Here is an 18,444-nt window from a genome sequence, read left to right on the forward strand (position 1 = left end):
ATATTAGATAAGATTTAAAGAATTTTTTCCTTTTCTTTGTGCTATTTTTACATTTTTCTTTTTTGCTTGCTTTTCTTTTATTTTTGCTTTCTTTTTTTTTCTTTTTTGTGCCTTTTTATTGTTCTTAGGACATTTGATTATGTTATGATGATGTGAAAAATGCTTAAATTGAAAATCTTCAATAAAAATTATTTGAAGAAATAAAAAGAAAGGATGGGGAAGGCTTGTGGGGCAACATTTGTGTGCTGGGATCCATGTGCTCTCCCCCCCACCCCCCACCCCACCATTCCCAAGGTGAAGCAAAACAAATGAGAGGCAAAGTCTCAGGCTGGTACTCAGAAAGTTGAACATGCAGCAAAACATTGCAGTGGGAAACATTCTTGTACAGCATAAAAAAATTCCTTCCAGTGGCACCTTAGAGACCAACTAAATTTGTCATTGGTATGAGCTTTTGTGTGCATGCACACTTCTTCAGATACACTGAAACAGAAGTCACCAGACCCTTATGTATAGTGAGAGGGTGGGGAGGGGTATTACTCAGAAGGGTGGTGGGAATGGGTGATTGGCTGATAGGTGTGGTAAACCTGTTGATGACTGTTAACGACTGCAATTGGTCTTACAGGAAAAAGCAATGTCTCTATTCAGACCAGGTCTCTCTATGACATTGGAAGAAGTGTGCATGCACACAAAAGCTCATACCAATGACAAACTTAGTTGGTCTCTAAGGTGCTACTGGAAGGAATTTTTTAATTTTGTTTCGACTACGGCAGACCAACACGGCTACCTACCTGTAACTAGAATCGTGTACAGGTTTCCTGAAAGCCAGCTCTGCCCTTTTCCAGTACACTCCATTCTATTCCCTCTTTGCCCAGTTTCCATTCCACCCACGCAACAGTTGGGCAGCACTGACCAATGGGCATGCTTAGTAGTCATTAAGCATTAAGCCATTTGACCTCGCTCTCCTTGGGTATTCTTTTTTCTAGTACAGTCGTACCTTGGATCTCAAATGTCTTGGCTCCCGAACAAATCAGCTCCCGAACAACCGAAACACGCAAGTGAGTGTTCCAGTTTTCGAATGTTCTTCTGGAAGCTGAAAGTCCAACAGAGCTTCCGACTGGCTGCAGGAGCTGCTTCCTGCAGCCAATCAGAAGCTGCACTTTGTTTTCTGAACGTTTTGGAAGTTGAACGGTCTCCCGGAACAGATTCCGTTCGACTTCCAAGGCACGACTGTATTAAAACACACCCACCCACACCTGCTCCTCTTACTCCTTGCCAAAGCACCCCTGGACCACCCACTCGCCTGTCTGGGGTGCCCACCCACTCACCTGGTTCATGTGCTGCCTGGCTGACTTGTCTCTCTGTCTTCCGTTCCCTTGTCTGCTTCCTTCCTCTTCGCCCTCCAGGTGTCTCTTTGCACCACACCTTCCCCACAGGCTATGTCAAATTTCCACAGCTTGCCTGGATTGCTTGCCCACCTGGGTGGGCTGCCTGCCTGCCTCACCCACCTAGGCCAGCAGCTGCCCATCTTTCTGCCTCCTTCCCTGGTTCTCATCTCCAGTTCCCTCCTCCTTGCCTTTTATAATGGCCTAACACAGACATAGGCAAACTCGGCCCTCCAGATGTTTTTGGGACTACAATTCCCATCATCCCTGACCATTGGTTTTGTTGGCTAGGGATCATGGGAGTTGTAGTCCCAAAACATCTGGAGGGCTGAGTTTGCCTATGCCTGGCCTAACAGCTCTGAGACCCAAGCTTGCCACCACACTGTAGTTCATAGCACCACCCGTCTGCAGCCAGGTGAACTGCAGCATGATGACATTCCTACATTTTTATTATATATGTGTGTGTGTATTCGAACATGAGCCTTGTGATCCACTTCTGTTGTGTATGGATGGTGCTTAGGATCCAGACCAGGCATCCCCAAACTTCGGCTCTCCAGATGTTTTGGACTACAATTCCCATCTTCCCCGACCACTAGTCCTGTTAGCTAAGGATCATGGGAGTTGTAGGCCAAAACATCTGGAGGGCCGCAGTTTGGGGATGCCGGATCCAGACTCAAAGGATGCGTTTGTGATTAATATATAGTATTGTTTGAAGAGTGCTCCAAAGAGTGTTTGGAGAGTGAGCTTCCTCAGGGACAAAGGTTCTTTTTGGATCATACTCTTAAGTTATCCATTAAAATAACTCAAGGAATTTTTTTTTAAAAAAAAAGACAACTTGATATCTACTTAAAGAGAATCCTCAGTACTCACAGTTCCTCCGTGTAGCAGTGAGCTGCAGACAAGACCCACCAACTGCTCAGAATCACACCTCCACAGAAATGCTGCTCATTTGATTGGATGCTGGCATGCCAGGGAAGTGTCGTTGCTCCTGATCCTGAGATGGCTTTGAATTCAGGCCACAGGCCACAAGGCACAGGGGGCAATGCCTGTAGCTCTGTCAAGAGATAGCAGAATTATTTCATTCCCTGCAAGATTTGTGCCCATATGGCAGACTAGGGAAAGTGAGGCCGTGTTGGCTGGAAGTGTGTGTCTTGGCCATGGGCCTTACAGTACGATGACTTGTGTTTCAAACCTGTTTTCTTTCCCCCCCTGGTTCCTGTGGACAGCACTAAGACTGAGGGCTTTTTGCCACCTAGATATCAGGAATAAACGACGTATCGTGGAAACGGAACCCGCCTACCTGTGTGGGAGATTCTCATGAAGGATGCTAGCAACAGGAGAAGGCACTGCAGCATTTTAGCCTTGTTCTAAAGCGGCCCTCTGTCTTCATGTTCAGACCAGAAGCTACAAGAAGCAACCCCATCATTCCTCATTGTATGGGCCATAAGCAATCTGTTTGCCTCGAAGTGACATCACTCACAGTTCCTCCCACATTGCCAGACCCCATGTGATGTCACCCACCAGCCTATTCCCTTATGGTGATGTCATAATGGAATGCTGGGTCTAGGCAGTGAGTTGGAAGGCTGGCAACCTGCGGATGTCTAGCCTTTGTTAAATTCCCCAGGGGGACCTCTGAATACTGAAAGAGGAAGCGTCACAAGGGAGCCGATGTCGAGATTTGGCAATCCCAAGGAAGAAAAGGGAAGGTGGCTTTTCAAACGAGCTTCTTCTTCTTCTTCTTCTTCTTCTTCTTCTTCTTCTTCTTCTTCTTCTTCTTCTTCTTCTCCTTCTCCTTCTCCTTCTCCTTCTCCTCCTCGTTCTCTCTCTCTCTCTGTGTATGTTAATGGAAAGAAACCAGGAATCTAGTGACAAATGCATCTGCTCTGCGAGGTTTTTTTGTACGCATTTTGGGTTGAAAATCTGCTTTAAATGTGTAAGGCAGATGGGCTCCAAGATATGTGGTGGGCGTGGGGTGGGGGTTGCAGAAATGCCTTAAAAACCATGGAGATAATGGGCAGGTGCGTCTTGCATCCACGCACAGCAGCACTTACGAACGCAGGAGGCCGAGTGAAACCTCTTCCCAAATAGCGGTAGCCCAGCATAGCAATACATATAGCCCCAAACAGCTGAAAGGGGACATTTGTTTTCTGGAATGAGAAAAACCGCTCCAGACACTTGCTGAGCTCAAGGCCCGTGGTATCCGATTTGCTAATAAATCCACAAATCTCTTTGTGCAAAAAGCAAGGCAGCTTCGAGGCTGTAATTTCTTACTGCTCCTTGGAATCAGCTGTAGTGCTATTATGCTCTATTCCCCTTTTCACCCCTGCACCTGGGAAATTACGATAGGGCCAGGTTCCCTGATAGTGAACAACAGAACAATTCAGAGGTATAACGCTCCCACACAATGCGCTCTGTTACTATAGGAACCATGCCTTCTAAGGATGAGGGGGGCAGCTCAGGAGGGAGGGCAAATCCACATGTTAGACCCTAGCCAAGGGCAAACATTGAAAAGGATGGGTGGGTGGGGGATGTTGCTCACCACTGAGCCAGTTTGGCCCCACGGCCGTGGGTGCCATGCAGCGTGCATGGCCTCGGCACCAAAATTTGTGGGTACCCGGTCCCTTCACGGGGAATTTTCTGGGTGCCCAGGGGAGTTGGTGCCTATGCCACGTGACCCATTCCCACCACCCAACTGCAGGGCGGAATGAGAATGCCCTGAAGCAGTTGTGGGACTGTGGTTTTGGGCATGTGGCCATTGAAACGATCCAACCCACATTTGTTTGCCACGGCAGAGCAGATGGAAGCGGGCTGAACGGTGGTGCGAGGATTGATTAGATGGTTGGCGTTCCAGCGGTGGGCAACTCGGCCGAAACCTCAGTTATGGAGGGACCTGATCTGTAGTTTGAAGGCAGCTGAGTCTCGAAGCATAGGTCGGCAGCCTCGCTGTACAGAGCCGAAAAGCAGCTCCTAGGCTTGGGGTACGTGGACTCGAGATAATAGCACAAGACATCTTTTTTTTTCCTTAGCAACCTGTAGCTCTTTATTGCATTACATTTGATACAGTCTCCTTACTGGTCCAGACCACCACGTGGGTCAAGAGAACCCAGGTTTCTTTAGCTTTCCCCATGTCACAGCTGCTCTCACAAATAAGAAACAACTGCATTCTTTACAACTGAGTGAAGGAGTGGGGAGGGAATCACAGAAGTCATTTCAGTGGGGGGGGGGGAATTGCATGCCACAGACATCTGGGGCAGTAACAGAAGGGTACCCGGGGGCCGAAGATCTTATAAAACTGCACATTTGATGCTACAGAAATCAAACCTTGTGGCTCCTCCTTCAGTCAAGAGACTTCTGCACAGTCCAAGCTCTCAATTTTCACACTTATTTCCAGCAGATTCCCCACCCCAAGAGGATAGCAGCTTTATATACCACAGCTGCAAAAGCAACTGAGTTGTGCCCACGTAGCTCCCCTCCCGAAATACCTTCCGACAGAATTAACTTCTGCAAGAGCATACATAAAAGATCGGTGGCCTGAATCCACAGAATTAAGGCATTAGCTGAAAACAGACTGATATAACTGAGCTCTGGCACCAGTTTCAAAATGAATGGGGCCCTATTCACACCTTCAGGATTCCATCGTGGTAGAAGAGGGACCATTCTTGTCATCCCCACCCCTCTCTTGTCACATTCTCGTTGCCTGCCCCTAACCCCCTGCATGTATTGGCGTTGGAAGATGTGAAGTGGGAGCCTGCTTTCCTCATGATGGGGTGTCATGCTGGTGATATAGAACTCTAACAAAACTAGGCTTCTAAATCGTGGGGGGGGGGAGAGGCTGCAGAGGCTGCTTGCTTCAAACCTTCAGGCCTAGTGCATGGAGGGTGGTGGGAGCTGGGTGACAGGGACACAACAGAAGGTGGGGGCAACCAGAATATCCCCGCCAACCCTGCAAAATATTCTAACCCCGTGAACGGGGCTTGAACAACCAAACGGGGGCTTTGCAAGTATGAGCATTTACAGCAAAGAAGCTGGAGGGGTGTGCAGATGCTTTGCTCTTTCTCCGTTGTCTGCTTCTCAAAATCCTCTCCCGGGGGCTTTCACCCCATCATCTTGTTTTTCCATCTCTCCTCTCTCCTGCATGGGAACACACAGCCTTGCCTTCCAAACCCCCTTCAGATAACAGGGCTAATGTTGGCACACGGCGGGAAACACCCAGTCCGACCCTGGGTTCCATTGCAGAGACTATGTTCACCTAGGTGTTTTTGTTGGGATTCTGAGCCAGGTAGATTCTGCAAAATTACACATGACAGGCCTTCCTGGACTGCACCACTTCAGAATGTAGATTGGGGGAGTGCAATTTTGAATGCTCCCCTTTCTTTTTTTAAAAAAACCCAAACTCTTTGTGCGTAGAAAACTAATATTCCAGGCTATGGTAGTACACTGATGAGCTGATTTTCTTCATTCTGTGAATTCATTTTTACTTAAATGGAGGAGCATGAAACAAAAGTGATTTCCCCCGTCTGCGTCCTGAAGTGGTGGAGTCCAACAAGGACTCCCAGGCATGTGGCTCTGCTAAACGTATAGCTCAGCTCTCAGCCTTTCCTTGCAAGCAGGTGCCTTTGATTTCTCGGCATTCACTCGTGGGGAGAGCACCCCAAAGACTGCAGCCAAATTGTAGGAAAGATCCAGAGCGTGTCCCTTTGTGTCTGGCATCTTGCTTTAAGGTGCTGAGGTGGCAGGCAGGAGGGAAAATCACTTTTAGACGCCGATGGGGCAGGAGACCCCAGTGCCTCCAAGTCCGCAGTAGCCATTAGGGTGCTTGCTGAGGTACTGCTGGTGATATTCTTCAGCGTAATAGAACTCTGGAGCCTCGCGGATCTCAGTGGTGATCGTGCCGAAGCCTTTCTCCGTCAACACCTGCCAGAGGGAGGAAAAGGGGGGAGAATCCCATTAGGAGTTGTGTAAGGGGGAGAGAGTATAGAGGACCTCCCCCTCCCATCAGGAGCAGTTCGTCCCCAAGCAGCCAGGAAACATAGCTGCCAAGTTATCCCTTTTTTAAAGGGATTTTCCCTTATGCTGAATAGGCTTCCTCGCGAGAAAAGGGAAAACTTGGCAGCTATGCCAGGAAAGCGCAGAGTCTGAAGGGGCTAGTCAGAAAACGGAGAGGGAGTGCCAGGTCTCTGGCAGCATGGGAGAGCCCCTACTCCTCAGGAGGGAAGAGAGAGAGGAGGGAAGGGGGGAAAGGGGAAAAACGGAGCGTAGACCCTTTCCCCCGGCACCGGAATTAAGGAGGAGGAGAAAGGGGAGGAGATTTACTGTCCCAAGGCTTTTATGCTGGTCAAAGTTGTGTAAGGGGGCAGTGCCGGATTCTGAGACGGAATGAGAAGACATGAAACCGACAGCTCATTACACTGTAAATAATGTGCACCAATAAAGACTTTAAAAAGACAAGCATGTGGAAAGTTGTTACTCAGGAGTAGCCATAACAACCTGTGACAAGTTGTTTGCGCTGAGGTAAGAAATTCATTTGAGTGACCCACCAGCCAACCAACGGAGTCTATAGCTAGGGGGTCTCCACACACGTGGTTGCACATGGCCCCTCCTCTATATGTGGGTGTCAGGAGAGGGGTCCACAGTGCCAAGGTGAGGGCTACCCAGGGAGGACATAACATAAGCAGAGCCTGATAGATCAGGCCAGTGGTCCATCTATTCCAGCATCCTGTTCTCATGGTGGTCTACCAGATGCTCCAGTCCCATCAAAGTTCCTTCCTTACTGTTTCCTTCCATTTCTGGGTGTGTGTTTAAAGAACCTTTTCTCTTAGTTGCATAGCTTGGAGGGGGAGGGAAGTGGTGTGGTTTTTTTTACTGCAGCTGTCAGAGAACAATTTGGAAACAAATTGGTGTGTGTGAGTGTGTGAAATTACTTTCACTTGCTTTCCAAAATGGTAGCGATATAGGTACTACAGAAAATGGGGGTGGGGGGATTCACTATTTACCAGAGACTTGTTCCAATCCATTGATTGCAAAAATGGATTGCTTTGATCCAATTCCTCCATGCAGAGACTGGCTGTGGGGGATCCCATATAACCGCTTTATCTTGCCAAAGATTTTGGTTGAAATAAATGGTTCTTACATAGTGCAATCTCAGCCAAGAAGGAAATGGAATGAGTGGGAGGATGCTTGTAGAGCTGATTTCTCAGAAATGGGGAGCAGCTAATTCTCACCCCCATTAGGTAAGAATTCTAATACTCACCCCATTAGGTGAGTAACCTGATATCTGTAATCACCTGGGAGAGACATACCTAGCCAGCCATATCCTTCTTGGAACTGAGTCCATAAGCTGACTTCATGGATACAGCACACAGCCCAATTTTGGGCTTTTCTGTTGTCAGGTTTCCCCCCAATTTTTTTCTTGTTCCCCATCACCCCCTGCTATGCGTAGCATTCCACCTGATTTCGACTCCTGAGAACTTGAAAGCTTGCCACAATTTTGGAATGTTTTCAGCTGACCTTAATAAAGGGACCTAGGTGGAGCTGTGGGTTAAACCATTGAGCCTAGGGCTTGCTGATCAGAAGGTTGGTGGTTCGAATCCCCGCGACAGGATGAGCTCCCGTTGCTCAGTCCCAGCTCCTGCCCACCTAGCAGTTCGAAAGCACATCAAAGTGCAAGTAGATAAAAAGGGACCGCTCCGACGGGAAGGTAAACGCCGTTTCCGTGCGCTGCTCTGGTTCGCCAGAAGCAGCTTTGTCATGCTGGCCACATGACCTGGAAGCTGTCTGCGGACAAACGCTGGCTCCCTCAGCCTATAGAGCGAGATGAGCGCCGCAACCCCAGAGTCGGACACGACTGGACCTGATGGTCAGGGGCCCCTGTACCTTTTAATAAAGGCATTGCCTAGCTGAGGATTTGAGGAGTTCCCCCTTCTCCGTGGACCAACACAGCTACCTTTGCTTTTCATGTGCAAACAATTTGAAGGTAGGAGAAAGCCTGTTGGTTTCCTTGAACCCTGTTTACTTACGTATCTCTTCAGTTTATATATACCCTGCCCTTCCTCCCAAAGGAGCCCAGGGGGGAATGTGACCAAGATACCCAGTTTGCTTTAGTGGTTGGCGTGTCATACTAGGACAACGGGAGAGCACAGTTCGAATCCGCACTCAGGGACGGAGCTCAGTGGGTGACTTTGGGCCAGTCTCTGCCTCTCAGCCTAACCTACCTCTCTGGGGTGTTGTGAAGATGAAACAAAGAGCAAGGTGAACTACAACACACAAATAAATAAAGAGTTAAATCCCGAGTCTTCGAAGCAGGCATGTCTAGAGTTAAATCCTGAGTCTTCGAAGCAGGAGTCTAGCGAAGCAGGCATGTCTCCAGGGGGAGCAAAAGGAGGGGGAAATGTATTTTCCCTAACGGCGGAAAAGGTGTTTGGAAGAATCCAATTCCACGGAGTTGGACTGTTGTTGTTTTGGCTGCTGGCACCATACCGTGGGGAGTCTAAGATGGTGTGGAAAAGAAAAGGAAAGCTTTCTTGTTTACATCTGAAGTCTGAAAGTGGTGTGCTGTGAATAAACAAAGGATGCTCCCCCAAAATGCTGTGTCAGCGAAAGGCCCTCCCAGCAAAACAGCTCTGCGGCACATGCCTCTGAGCCAAAGGCGTACAGCAGCAGCTCAACTTTTGCCTTCTGCGCTCTCTTGTTTACCCAGAGCACCCTGTTTCTGGATGCCTTCAAATGGCATCCTGCCCCTCACCCACCCACCCACCTGTGCCTTCTGAAGGCAGAGCGACTAAAGCGGAGTTTGCATGCAGCTGGACCTCTTGAGCAAAGTCAAGTAGTCGTCCTGTGGTTTGGGGGTAGCAGAAATCAGGTCACCTTTCTTCATTCCTGGGAACGTAAGATCTGAAAACAGGAGGCAACGGGAGGCGGCCCAGACGCCAGTTCTGGCTGGCAGAGAAGCAACTTTTGACCTGTAACTCGCCCACGTTCTCCTAGCAGATAAAAAGAGCCCTCCAGACCCTGCCAGTCTCTGAGCGGCCCACGCGCGCTTGCTGCAGGATAGGCTTCCGACCTTGCTTTTGCCACAAACCTGCTGGTGGCAGCTGATAAATCAGGGACGGGGGCTCAGACTCTGACCTCTGTGCCCTTCCGTATATTGCTCTGCTGATGAAACCAGCTGCTAAAATCTCAGAATGGGGTCTAGGGTTAGGACAGGCTGTTCAGTCCTGCAGAGGAGACTTTTAAGTTAAAAAGAGAAAGGATAATTTAAAGTGCACATCTGTGCCCTCTCTTTTTTTCCAGCTCTCAAGGGCGCTGGGCACAACTCCTGCTCAGAGGCTCCCTTTCTGCCCTCTGAACAGGAACTGTGTTTTGCTTTTAACCCCTGCAGATCTGAGTGTGAAATATTCACCAGAGAGGCTGGCTGCTTTGATATCTGCCCATCGCAATGGACACCTAAGCTTCTGGCTGCACCCCTCTCCCCCAAATAGCCACTGGACTATGGAGGCCAACTAGACTATGAGCAAGATGCATTCAGCATGATAAATTTATTGGGGCAAGATTGGAACGGCCCCGTTTCCCATCTCTGGTGGAAGTTGCAGAAGCTCCAATATGCAGGTGAAAGTTAATCTGTGTATGTGACTGAGGGTTTATCCACCTTCTGCCCTGCATGCTTTCTAGGTACAGATATGCACTTTCGTATCCGAGTGCTTCCCCCCCCCCAGACTGCTTTCCTTGAGGAATCCTGATCATTACCACTGAAATGGAGTAAACAGCAATTCAGGTTTTCTGTGAATTGCCGTTTGCTCCTAATCAGTGGCCAATAGTGGCCTTTTGGGGGGGGGAGGGAAGCGGCAAGGTAACCCGTCCCCCCCCCCCAAAGCACTTGAACAAGGACCTGGAAAGACCAGACCTCTGCCTAGAAATGTGGAGCAAAGGTTAAGTGTGGATGAGCCCTGCATTTTCCTTTAGACATTATAGCAGCATGTACTTCAACCCATACCATTTCCCTGAAACAGCCCCAATTGACTAATCCACTAGGAAGCCACTCACCCACTAGCTTGCCTATACAGTAATTTGTCTGCTGGGAGAAATCAGGGAAAGCTTCTTTGAAACGACATAAAAAGCATATATGCTTAGGAATATTAGGTGTTAGGAAGGCAGGAAACTGCCTTGTCTGTGTCAGACCAAGGGCCCAGCTGACTTGGTATTGCCTTCACCAGCCTTCTTCAACCTAGTGCCGCCCAGTTGTTTGGGGGCTACAACTTCCCTAACTGGCACACCCAATAGTCAGGGAGGGAGGGAGCTAGAGACCAAACTATCTGGAGGGCACCTGTTTGGTTAAGACAGTTCTACACTGACTGACTGGGACTCTCCCAGGTATTATGCATGGGCAACAGCGGTCCTATTTTTGTCCGCAAAATCCTGGAGATTTTGCAGGGGGTGTTGTGCTCCAAGGAAGGCACGACTCCAGGATCTGACACCTCTTGAAAACCTTCTTCTGTTTTATTGTGTGTTAGTCCTTGCAGCTATTGCTCTTCTCACCTTTATAGCTGTATCTCTTCTGGAGGGCTAGCACTTCCCACGCCACATTCCCACCATACCACTTTAACAGGCACAGCGTCCCCCGGCAAATCCTGGGACATATAATTTGATAAAGGGTGATGTGAGGTGGTAGAGGAGACCTCTCACAGAGCTACAGTTCCCAGCACCCTTAACAAACCCTTTTTTTTGGGGGGGGGAGCTGTTAAAGTGTATGTGAGTGCTTTAAATATATGGCAGGGCCTCTCTCTCTCTCTCTCTCTCTCTCTCTCTCTCTCTCTCTCTCTCTCTCTCTCTCTGCCTTTTAAACAGGGTGCGGTCTTATAAACTACATGCTCTGTCCCCCTGTTAGAGTTGCTCTCCTTCCCATCTTCCATCCTATTGCTCTCTTTCCAGCCACTGCAGAAGCACCAGATGCAAGAGAGGGAAGAGGCAGGCGAGGGAGATGGAGGGAGGGAGGGAGAGTAACAAGGAATGCACCGTGCCTTTCCAAGAGAACTTGGCTTTTGCAGTCCCTCTCCTTCCCTGCCAGCCATGGAACAGCAGTGACTTGGCAAGAGTTAAAGAGACAGATGTCAGTCTCATCTGGTTGCTTTGGCTCCAGTTGTTTGTTCAAAATGAACAGCAAAGCCAAGCAAGCGTGGGGGTCTTTGTGCCCAGAGAGAAAGGAAATGAGCAAAGCCCTTCTGGTCAGCGCCTCTGACTCTTGAAGCCCATGTTGGTTTACATGGCTTGAATGAACTTGACGAAGCTTGCGAGGCACAATTGGGAGAGAGAGAACCATCAGGCCAAAACTTAAACAACAGAGAGAAGGGAATGCTTGACAGCCCCTGCGTTTTGTGGAATGTGCAGAGAGGAGCAACTGATCCTTTTAGCATATTCCAGAGCCATGGCATCGACTCTTTTGAGTGACCAGAAGACCACAATAAGGCCTTCCATCATGGTCTGTGATGCAAGTACTGACGTCCCATTGGCTTCGCTGGAGCAAGTTCATGACTTTATTGCATCATGAGGTTGGGTAGACAAAAGCCTGCTTCTGACACGTGAAATGGACAGAAAAGAGGACTGCTTTATACAGACAGGGATGTTACTAAACAATAGACCAGGTTAACAAAGTAAGAGGTGGGGGGAAAATGGGAACGCAAAACACAAAGAAAGAATGCTTAGGACCATGGCATTATCTCCTACTGATTCTTTTAGCAACCAAGCCTTATAGAATAATAGAATCATAGAGTTGGAAGAGACCACAAGGGCCATCCAGTCCAACCCCCTGCCAAGCAGGAAACACCATCAAAGCATTCTTGACATATGCCTGTCAAGCCTCTGCTTAAAGACCTCCAAAGAAGGAGACTCCACCACAATCCTTGGCAGCAAATTCCACTGCCGAACAGCTCTTACTGTCAGGAAGTTCTTCCTAATGTTTAGGTGGAATCTTCTTTCTTGAAGTTTGAATCCATTGCTCCGTGTCCGCTTCTCTGGAGCAGCAGAAAACAACCTTTCTCCTTCCTCCATATGACATCCTTTCATATATTTGAACATGGCTATCATATCACCCTCTTAACCTTCTCTTCTCCAGGCTAAACATACCCAGCTCCCTAAGCCGTTCCTCATAAGGCATTGTTTCCAGGCCTTTGACCATTTTGGTTGCCCTCCTCTGGACACGTTCCAGCTTGTCAGTATCCTTCTTGAACTGTTGTGCCCAGAACTGGACACAGTACTCCAGGTGAGGTCTGACCAGAGCAGAATACAGTGGTACTATTACTTCCCTTGATTTAGCAAGGGTCTGGATTCCCCTCAAATTTCAACTGAATGGTTAATACTTTGAACTGCTTTTTAATACTTTTTAAACTACTTTTACCTACTTACATTTATATGCTGCCTGTCCTCCAAGGAGCTCAAGGCAACTTCTGTTTTGTCCCCACAACAACCCTATGAGGTATAGAGACTGACCCACCCAGTGGGGATTTGAATCCAGGTCTCACTGGCCTTAGTGGTCTCCTTCTTTGGAGGTCTTTAAGCGGAGGCTTGACAGGCATATGTCAAGAATGCTTTGATGGTGTTTCCTGCTTGGCAGGGGGTTGGACTGGATGGCCCTTGTGGTCTCTTCCAACTCTATGATTCTATGATTCTAAATGCTCGCAGATGCATGGCTCTTTAAACAGAGGTCGCACAGAACCCGGATGCTTTCGGAACGGTTCTCTACTTAGCAATTGCCACTCGAAGTCACTGACCTTCTATGTCAAGTGAAGCTACATCATCAACAACAACAAAAGGGGGGGCGCCGATTGTATGTGCCTCTTTGCATACGCACATCAGTGCATGCAAGAAGAAGGGCCGCTTTGTAGAGAAACTTGCCAACAAACCTACTTTTGGTGCCATCTGCTCTGAAGAGAGTGAGCACCTGTTCGGAGCAGCTGCTGAACGCGGAACGTAGGTAAGGGAGAAATCAGTTTCATTCTCGACTTGGCCTGCTGCAGGTAGCACATGGGCCTCACCAACGGGAATGCCAACTGTTCCCTTTTAAGCTTGTCCTAATTAGGAAGCGGGGAGCGTTCTGAAATCTCAAAACTGTTTGGTTAGATTATTACAGGAAGTTCCAAGAGAAGAGAGGATGGCGAGCCTCCTCCCTCTCCTGAACGCCAGTTTCGGTTGCTCTTTTTTTATCAAGGATGCCAGCTTATTGCTGGGCAAGGGGTGGGGGAAGAGTGGAAAGAGCACCCCGAGCTCCTTTTCACACCTTAAACCAGCCTCCATTGGCACGGTCCCTATCAGCAGAGCATAAACAGCCCTCCCCCTGGCCCTCCGGCTTTCATTTGCAAGTGACTCTTTTGCATGTGATGCTTCTATCAGACACTAAAAATACTGCTGTTTTAAACAGAACATTTCAGAACAAGGATTTAGATTTCAACGAGACTCGTGTAGGGGGCCTGGAAAGGCGACAAAATTGCTGAGAAGAGATAAAGTGTTCCCTCACCCCAAAATGTAACATGAGAAGAGCCCGGCTGCTGGATCAGGCCAAATGGGGGCACATCTAATCCAGCACCTTGTTTCCTACAGTAGCCAAGCAGATGTCCCAAATGGGGAGCCCACAAACTGGGCATTGGGGCAATAGCTGCCTCATGCTCTTCTTCCCCAGTGTTTAGAAGTGTGTTGTCTCTGATCCCGGAGAAGGCCTTATTCTCAATGTATTGGTCTAATCCAGGCATGTCCAAAGTCCATTCCGGGGGCCTAATCTGGCCCACCGGTCGGTTTAATCCGGCCCCTGTGGCAGTTTATTTCCTGGGGTAAAATCCTAAAAAAAACCTCAACAACTTCAACCCTAAAAAAAGGTCAATAGCTTCAATCCTAAAGAAAGGTCAACAACTTGTGGTCGGCCCTCACGGCCCTTCACTTCCTCAAATCTGGCCCTCTTTGAAAAAAAATTGGACACCACTGTAACCGGTCCTTAAAAGCCGATGAAATTGGTGACCATCGCTACACCTTGTGGGAGTGAATTATATAGTTCGACTTTGCTTTGTATGAAGAAGCACGTCCTTTTTCTCTGCCTTGAATCCCCTGACATCCAGTGGCTTTGGGGTTCTAGTAATACAAGAGGTTGAGGAATAACTGCCTCCCATCCACGTCTTCACACCACGCATGCATTCATGTAGCTCTATCGTGGTCCTTCTTTCTCTCTGTTTTATTAAACAAAAAACCTTTCCACATAAGGAAGCCTCCTGACCATGCTCGCTACCCTTCCCTGCGCCTTTTCCTATCCTACAGTAGTCTTCTTGAAGTCACAGAACTGACCACTAGCCCCTCCCTCCCCCCTCCGGCCGCTCACTCTGGAACCCTCCCAAGCAGACGAAGGCTGCACCGAGGGGGAGAGCTCCTCTTCTGGGCCTGTCTGGCCTGTCGCTCAGCCATGTGCAGGACTCTCCTCAAGCGGGGTGTCCGAGGGGGAGGAGGGCCAGCAGGACTGGGACTGCCATGCTGTTGGGGAGAGAGGACAACCTCTGACCCATATCTCTCTCTGCATCTGCACTCACCCTGTGACTCTCAGCCTCTAACCCTGTCCTGGAAGGTCCTCTCCTGATCTCCCTCTGCCCCTAATCGCTCAACCCATCTGCTTCTAACACCTCCTAGTTCATCCCTTCCCCCCAGACTGCTCTTCAGTATCCCAGCGCCACGATCTGGGGTCCACGTTATCGTCTTCTGTGTCCTCCCTGGGAGGCTTTTGGCTGGGCGGCTCCCACCACTCTCCCTCATCCAGCCAGTTCCTGACAGATGGACTGTTGGTTTGATTTGGCATATGGTCAGCTTCCTGTGCTCCTAACACTTAGCCTTGGGTTGATGGTGGGAATTCAAAGTAACGGTTCTTCTTACAAAAGGGGGGGGAAGTCAACACGGAGGTAATTCCGCCGCCCAGCAGGGGTTCCTTCAGTTTGCGTCATTAATCGAGCCTGCAAGTGCCATGGTTTGATCTACAAGGGCTTGGCTCCCTCTTCGCTGCTAATCTCGGTACCATGTAGAGCTCCCAAATGAATAATGTAGTGTTTGTGTTTTCCAAGCCAACTCCATTATCTCGCAAGGTACACCTGGCATTTAGGAGGCAGATTTCCCTTCATCGAAGTGCGCAGGCAATGGCTTGAGCTTTTGAGGTGGAGAGAGTTTTAAATCAGAGTTTGGATACTGACAGTCGTGCAAGTGTTTCCCATGGTCACCTTCACAACAAAGCCTGAGGCCAATATAACACAGGGCCCCGGGTGGGTGGGGAGAGCGGCTTGGACATGAAAAGAAACCTCCCTTTTTTTGCTTTGCAGCAAGAACTAGAAAGACAATAGCATCTGGCAAGATGTCTGGACCAGCCGATTGTGTTATCCTACCCTAGACAGGATGGCACAACCAACACATCTGGCAATGATCATGGCACTTCATTCATGGATTCCTTCCACTTCTCCATTACACGGCAGGAGGAGGAGGAGGAGAAGACAGCTACTGAAGCTGTGCTCAGTTCCTCACTTGGTCTCCTCTGCTCCCTGATGGTAGGAAACATTGGGGAGCTGCCCCTCCAATTATGGGGGGGGGTCCAAAACACTCGGCCCTCTGGAGTTGGCACCCCTGCAGCCATGTATAAAATTCTGCATAGCATGGAGGAAATGAATGAGGTGGTATTTTTCTCCCTGTCTTGTAATATTAGAAGCACCCAATGGTGGCCATGTTGGAAGATTCAGGAAAGAGAAGGAAAATACTTCTCCATACGGCTCATAGGAATTTGTTCCTGCAAATGTGGTGGCCAACAGCTTGGACAGCTTTAAAAGAGGATTGGGCAAATTTATGGGGGATGAGACTATCGATGGGGGAATAAGACTAACCACAATGGCTATGTTCTGCCACCACTGTTGAAAGACAAGCATACTTCTGAAAACAGTTGTTGGGTATCAGAAGTTGAGATACCCAGGTCCTCCTTCTGGGTTTCTCACAGGCGTCTGGTTGGCCACTGTGAAAACAGGATGCTGAACTAAATGGCCTGATCCAGCAGGCTCTTATGCTTTTACGCTTATTCCTCGCGCAATGACTGATAAGCGTCATTACACACACCAAATAACTGCAGTGATCAGGTGACTATTCCAACAGAAGAACAGTGAAATCTAACATCTTTGTGTAGCAAATGAGTAGAGGAGCAAAGACAGCTTTTTAATGTTTTTACAGCAAGGAAAAACCTCTGGTTTTGGATTTTTTTTAAAAAAGGGTGGGGTGGGGTGGGGGGACACAAATCTTTTCAATTCTGGGTCTCCTCTTCATTGCTAAAGCTCCAGATGAACCGAACTGCAAGATCCTCCCCCCATCATGCTGTTAAGAGTTTAGGTTCTGTTGGCATCTCTTCTCTCCGAGAGGAAGACAAGCAGGAAGCCTAACGCGCCACAGCTGAGAACACGCAGATTTAGAAGCAGCAGGCCGGAGCAGATGGGAGAGCGATTGCTGATGCCGAAAGTTATTGTCTTTTAAAAATCTTGGCATTTCAAACAACGGGGGAGGGGAGGGGGCAAGAATGACAAAGAGAATGGCATGGAAGTGGGTTTGGATTTTTGCTTTACTTATCCCACTACTTTTCAAAGCTGGGAAGGGGTTAACCTCCCCCTACATAAAAGGCAGGTCACTGCCATAGGACACCAGCCATGGCAGACTAAAGTTGAGGTGGTCTAACCTTCCTTCTCTGCCTTAGGTGTTCGTACATATCGTTTTGAAACCGATTCTCAGTTCGCTGGACTGTTTCCAAAACTCTCTTATGAAATATCTGCAAATTACCTTGAGACATGTATGCAAAAGGTGATTAATAAATGTACAAATAATAATAAACAAGCAAAACAAAACAAAAAATTGAGGCCGTTGCCAAGGCCTTTGATCAAGGTTTAGCAAAGAACAGCTAAAAAATAAATAAATGCTTGGTACCCTATACTTCATATTCCTAAAATTATTGAGGTAGATCAGGAAGTGAGTTACCTTGAAGGTTTTCTATAAAGCTTTATTCAGACAAGAAGCCTCAAGACAAAACCTTGATAGGATTAAAAATAAATAAATGGATTTCAGTGACTCTCGCAGTAATCCCTAGGCTTTTGTCATGGTATCACTACTGACAAAGCTCTTTAAAGAGTAGCAAGAGTATAAAATTGCTGCAATTGCCACTTAACACACAACATACACAGAGCTAAGGCTCTGCAGTGTGTCAGTGCCATTGGGTGACATGAATAGCCCTATTGCAGAGATGCAACACTTGTCCCAAGGACAAACGGCATCAATGGTGGCAAAGGAGACATAATTCCCACCCCCACTGCAATTGAACAAGATTCAGAATAGGGCATCTGAAAATGATAATTGCAGAAATGCCACCTGTCTGATGCAACTCCTCATGGACAGGAGTGACTAATCGTGGAGGCTGAAGTGTGTTTCGCTGTGTAATGGTGAATAGCGCTGCTAAGGCATTGTGCTGATGAATGGATGTCTCTATTAGAGCTGTGAAGACGGGGAAGTTCTCACCGGGAGCTCAAGAAGAAAGCAAGAGGCAGAACAGGAAGGGGAAATTAGGCCAGGTGCAGAAACACTTCTGCTGGGAACGTCTGCAAGGTAAAGAAAAGCGTGGTTTATTTTTACAGCAGATCTCGAGTTCAATGAATCAGTGGAAGAAAATGTTATGAAGCTTTGGGACAATGGAGGCGGTGCCTTTATGGAATGTGCCCCGGGGACAACTGCTACAAGTCATTAATGTCCCAAAGTTAACATGACCGCTGACTGTACAGGCCGCTGTATCAGACTTCTATGAATATTGTAAGGTCAGCCTAAGGGCCTACTTGCGCTCAGCCTTCATGTCTTCCAACAGCTTGGAAATGATGAAAAGGGTTTCACCTGAGGTCCTCTCCTTAGGGTGTTTGTTTGCAACACGCAGGGAGTTTTTGTAACGGGGGGGGGGGGGGAGCATTCAAATAAAAAACCCCACAGTCTGCAGGAAGAATTCCAGCAAGTCATGTTGGTGGAAGATCAGATCAACCCTCAGCCA

The 18,444-nt window shown here is 48.3% G+C and overlaps 1 protein-coding gene across 3 annotated transcripts in view; it reads right to left on the bottom strand.

Annotated features, from left to right (window-relative positions):
* Positions 1-4,393: 4,393 nt before the first annotated feature.
* The window catches only part of MSRA (methionine sulfoxide reductase A), a 180,359-nt gene continuing 166,308 nt past the window's right edge, over positions 4,394-18,444 (bottom strand). For all 3 annotated transcript variants that reach the window (XM_035110867.2, XM_035110866.2, XM_035110868.2), the window contains one exon: positions 4,394-6,296. In XM_035110867.2, coding sequence (XP_034966758.1) covers positions 6,138-6,296 — 159 coding nt within the window. In that variant the 3' untranslated portion in view covers positions 4,394-6,137. The remainder of the gene's footprint in view (positions 6,297-18,444) is intronic.

This window comes from Zootoca vivipara, chromosome 3 (assembly GCF_963506605.1).
Source record: "Zootoca vivipara chromosome 3, rZooViv1.1, whole genome shotgun sequence".
Lineage (NCBI taxonomy): Eukaryota > Metazoa > Chordata > Lepidosauria > Squamata > Lacertidae > Zootoca > Zootoca vivipara.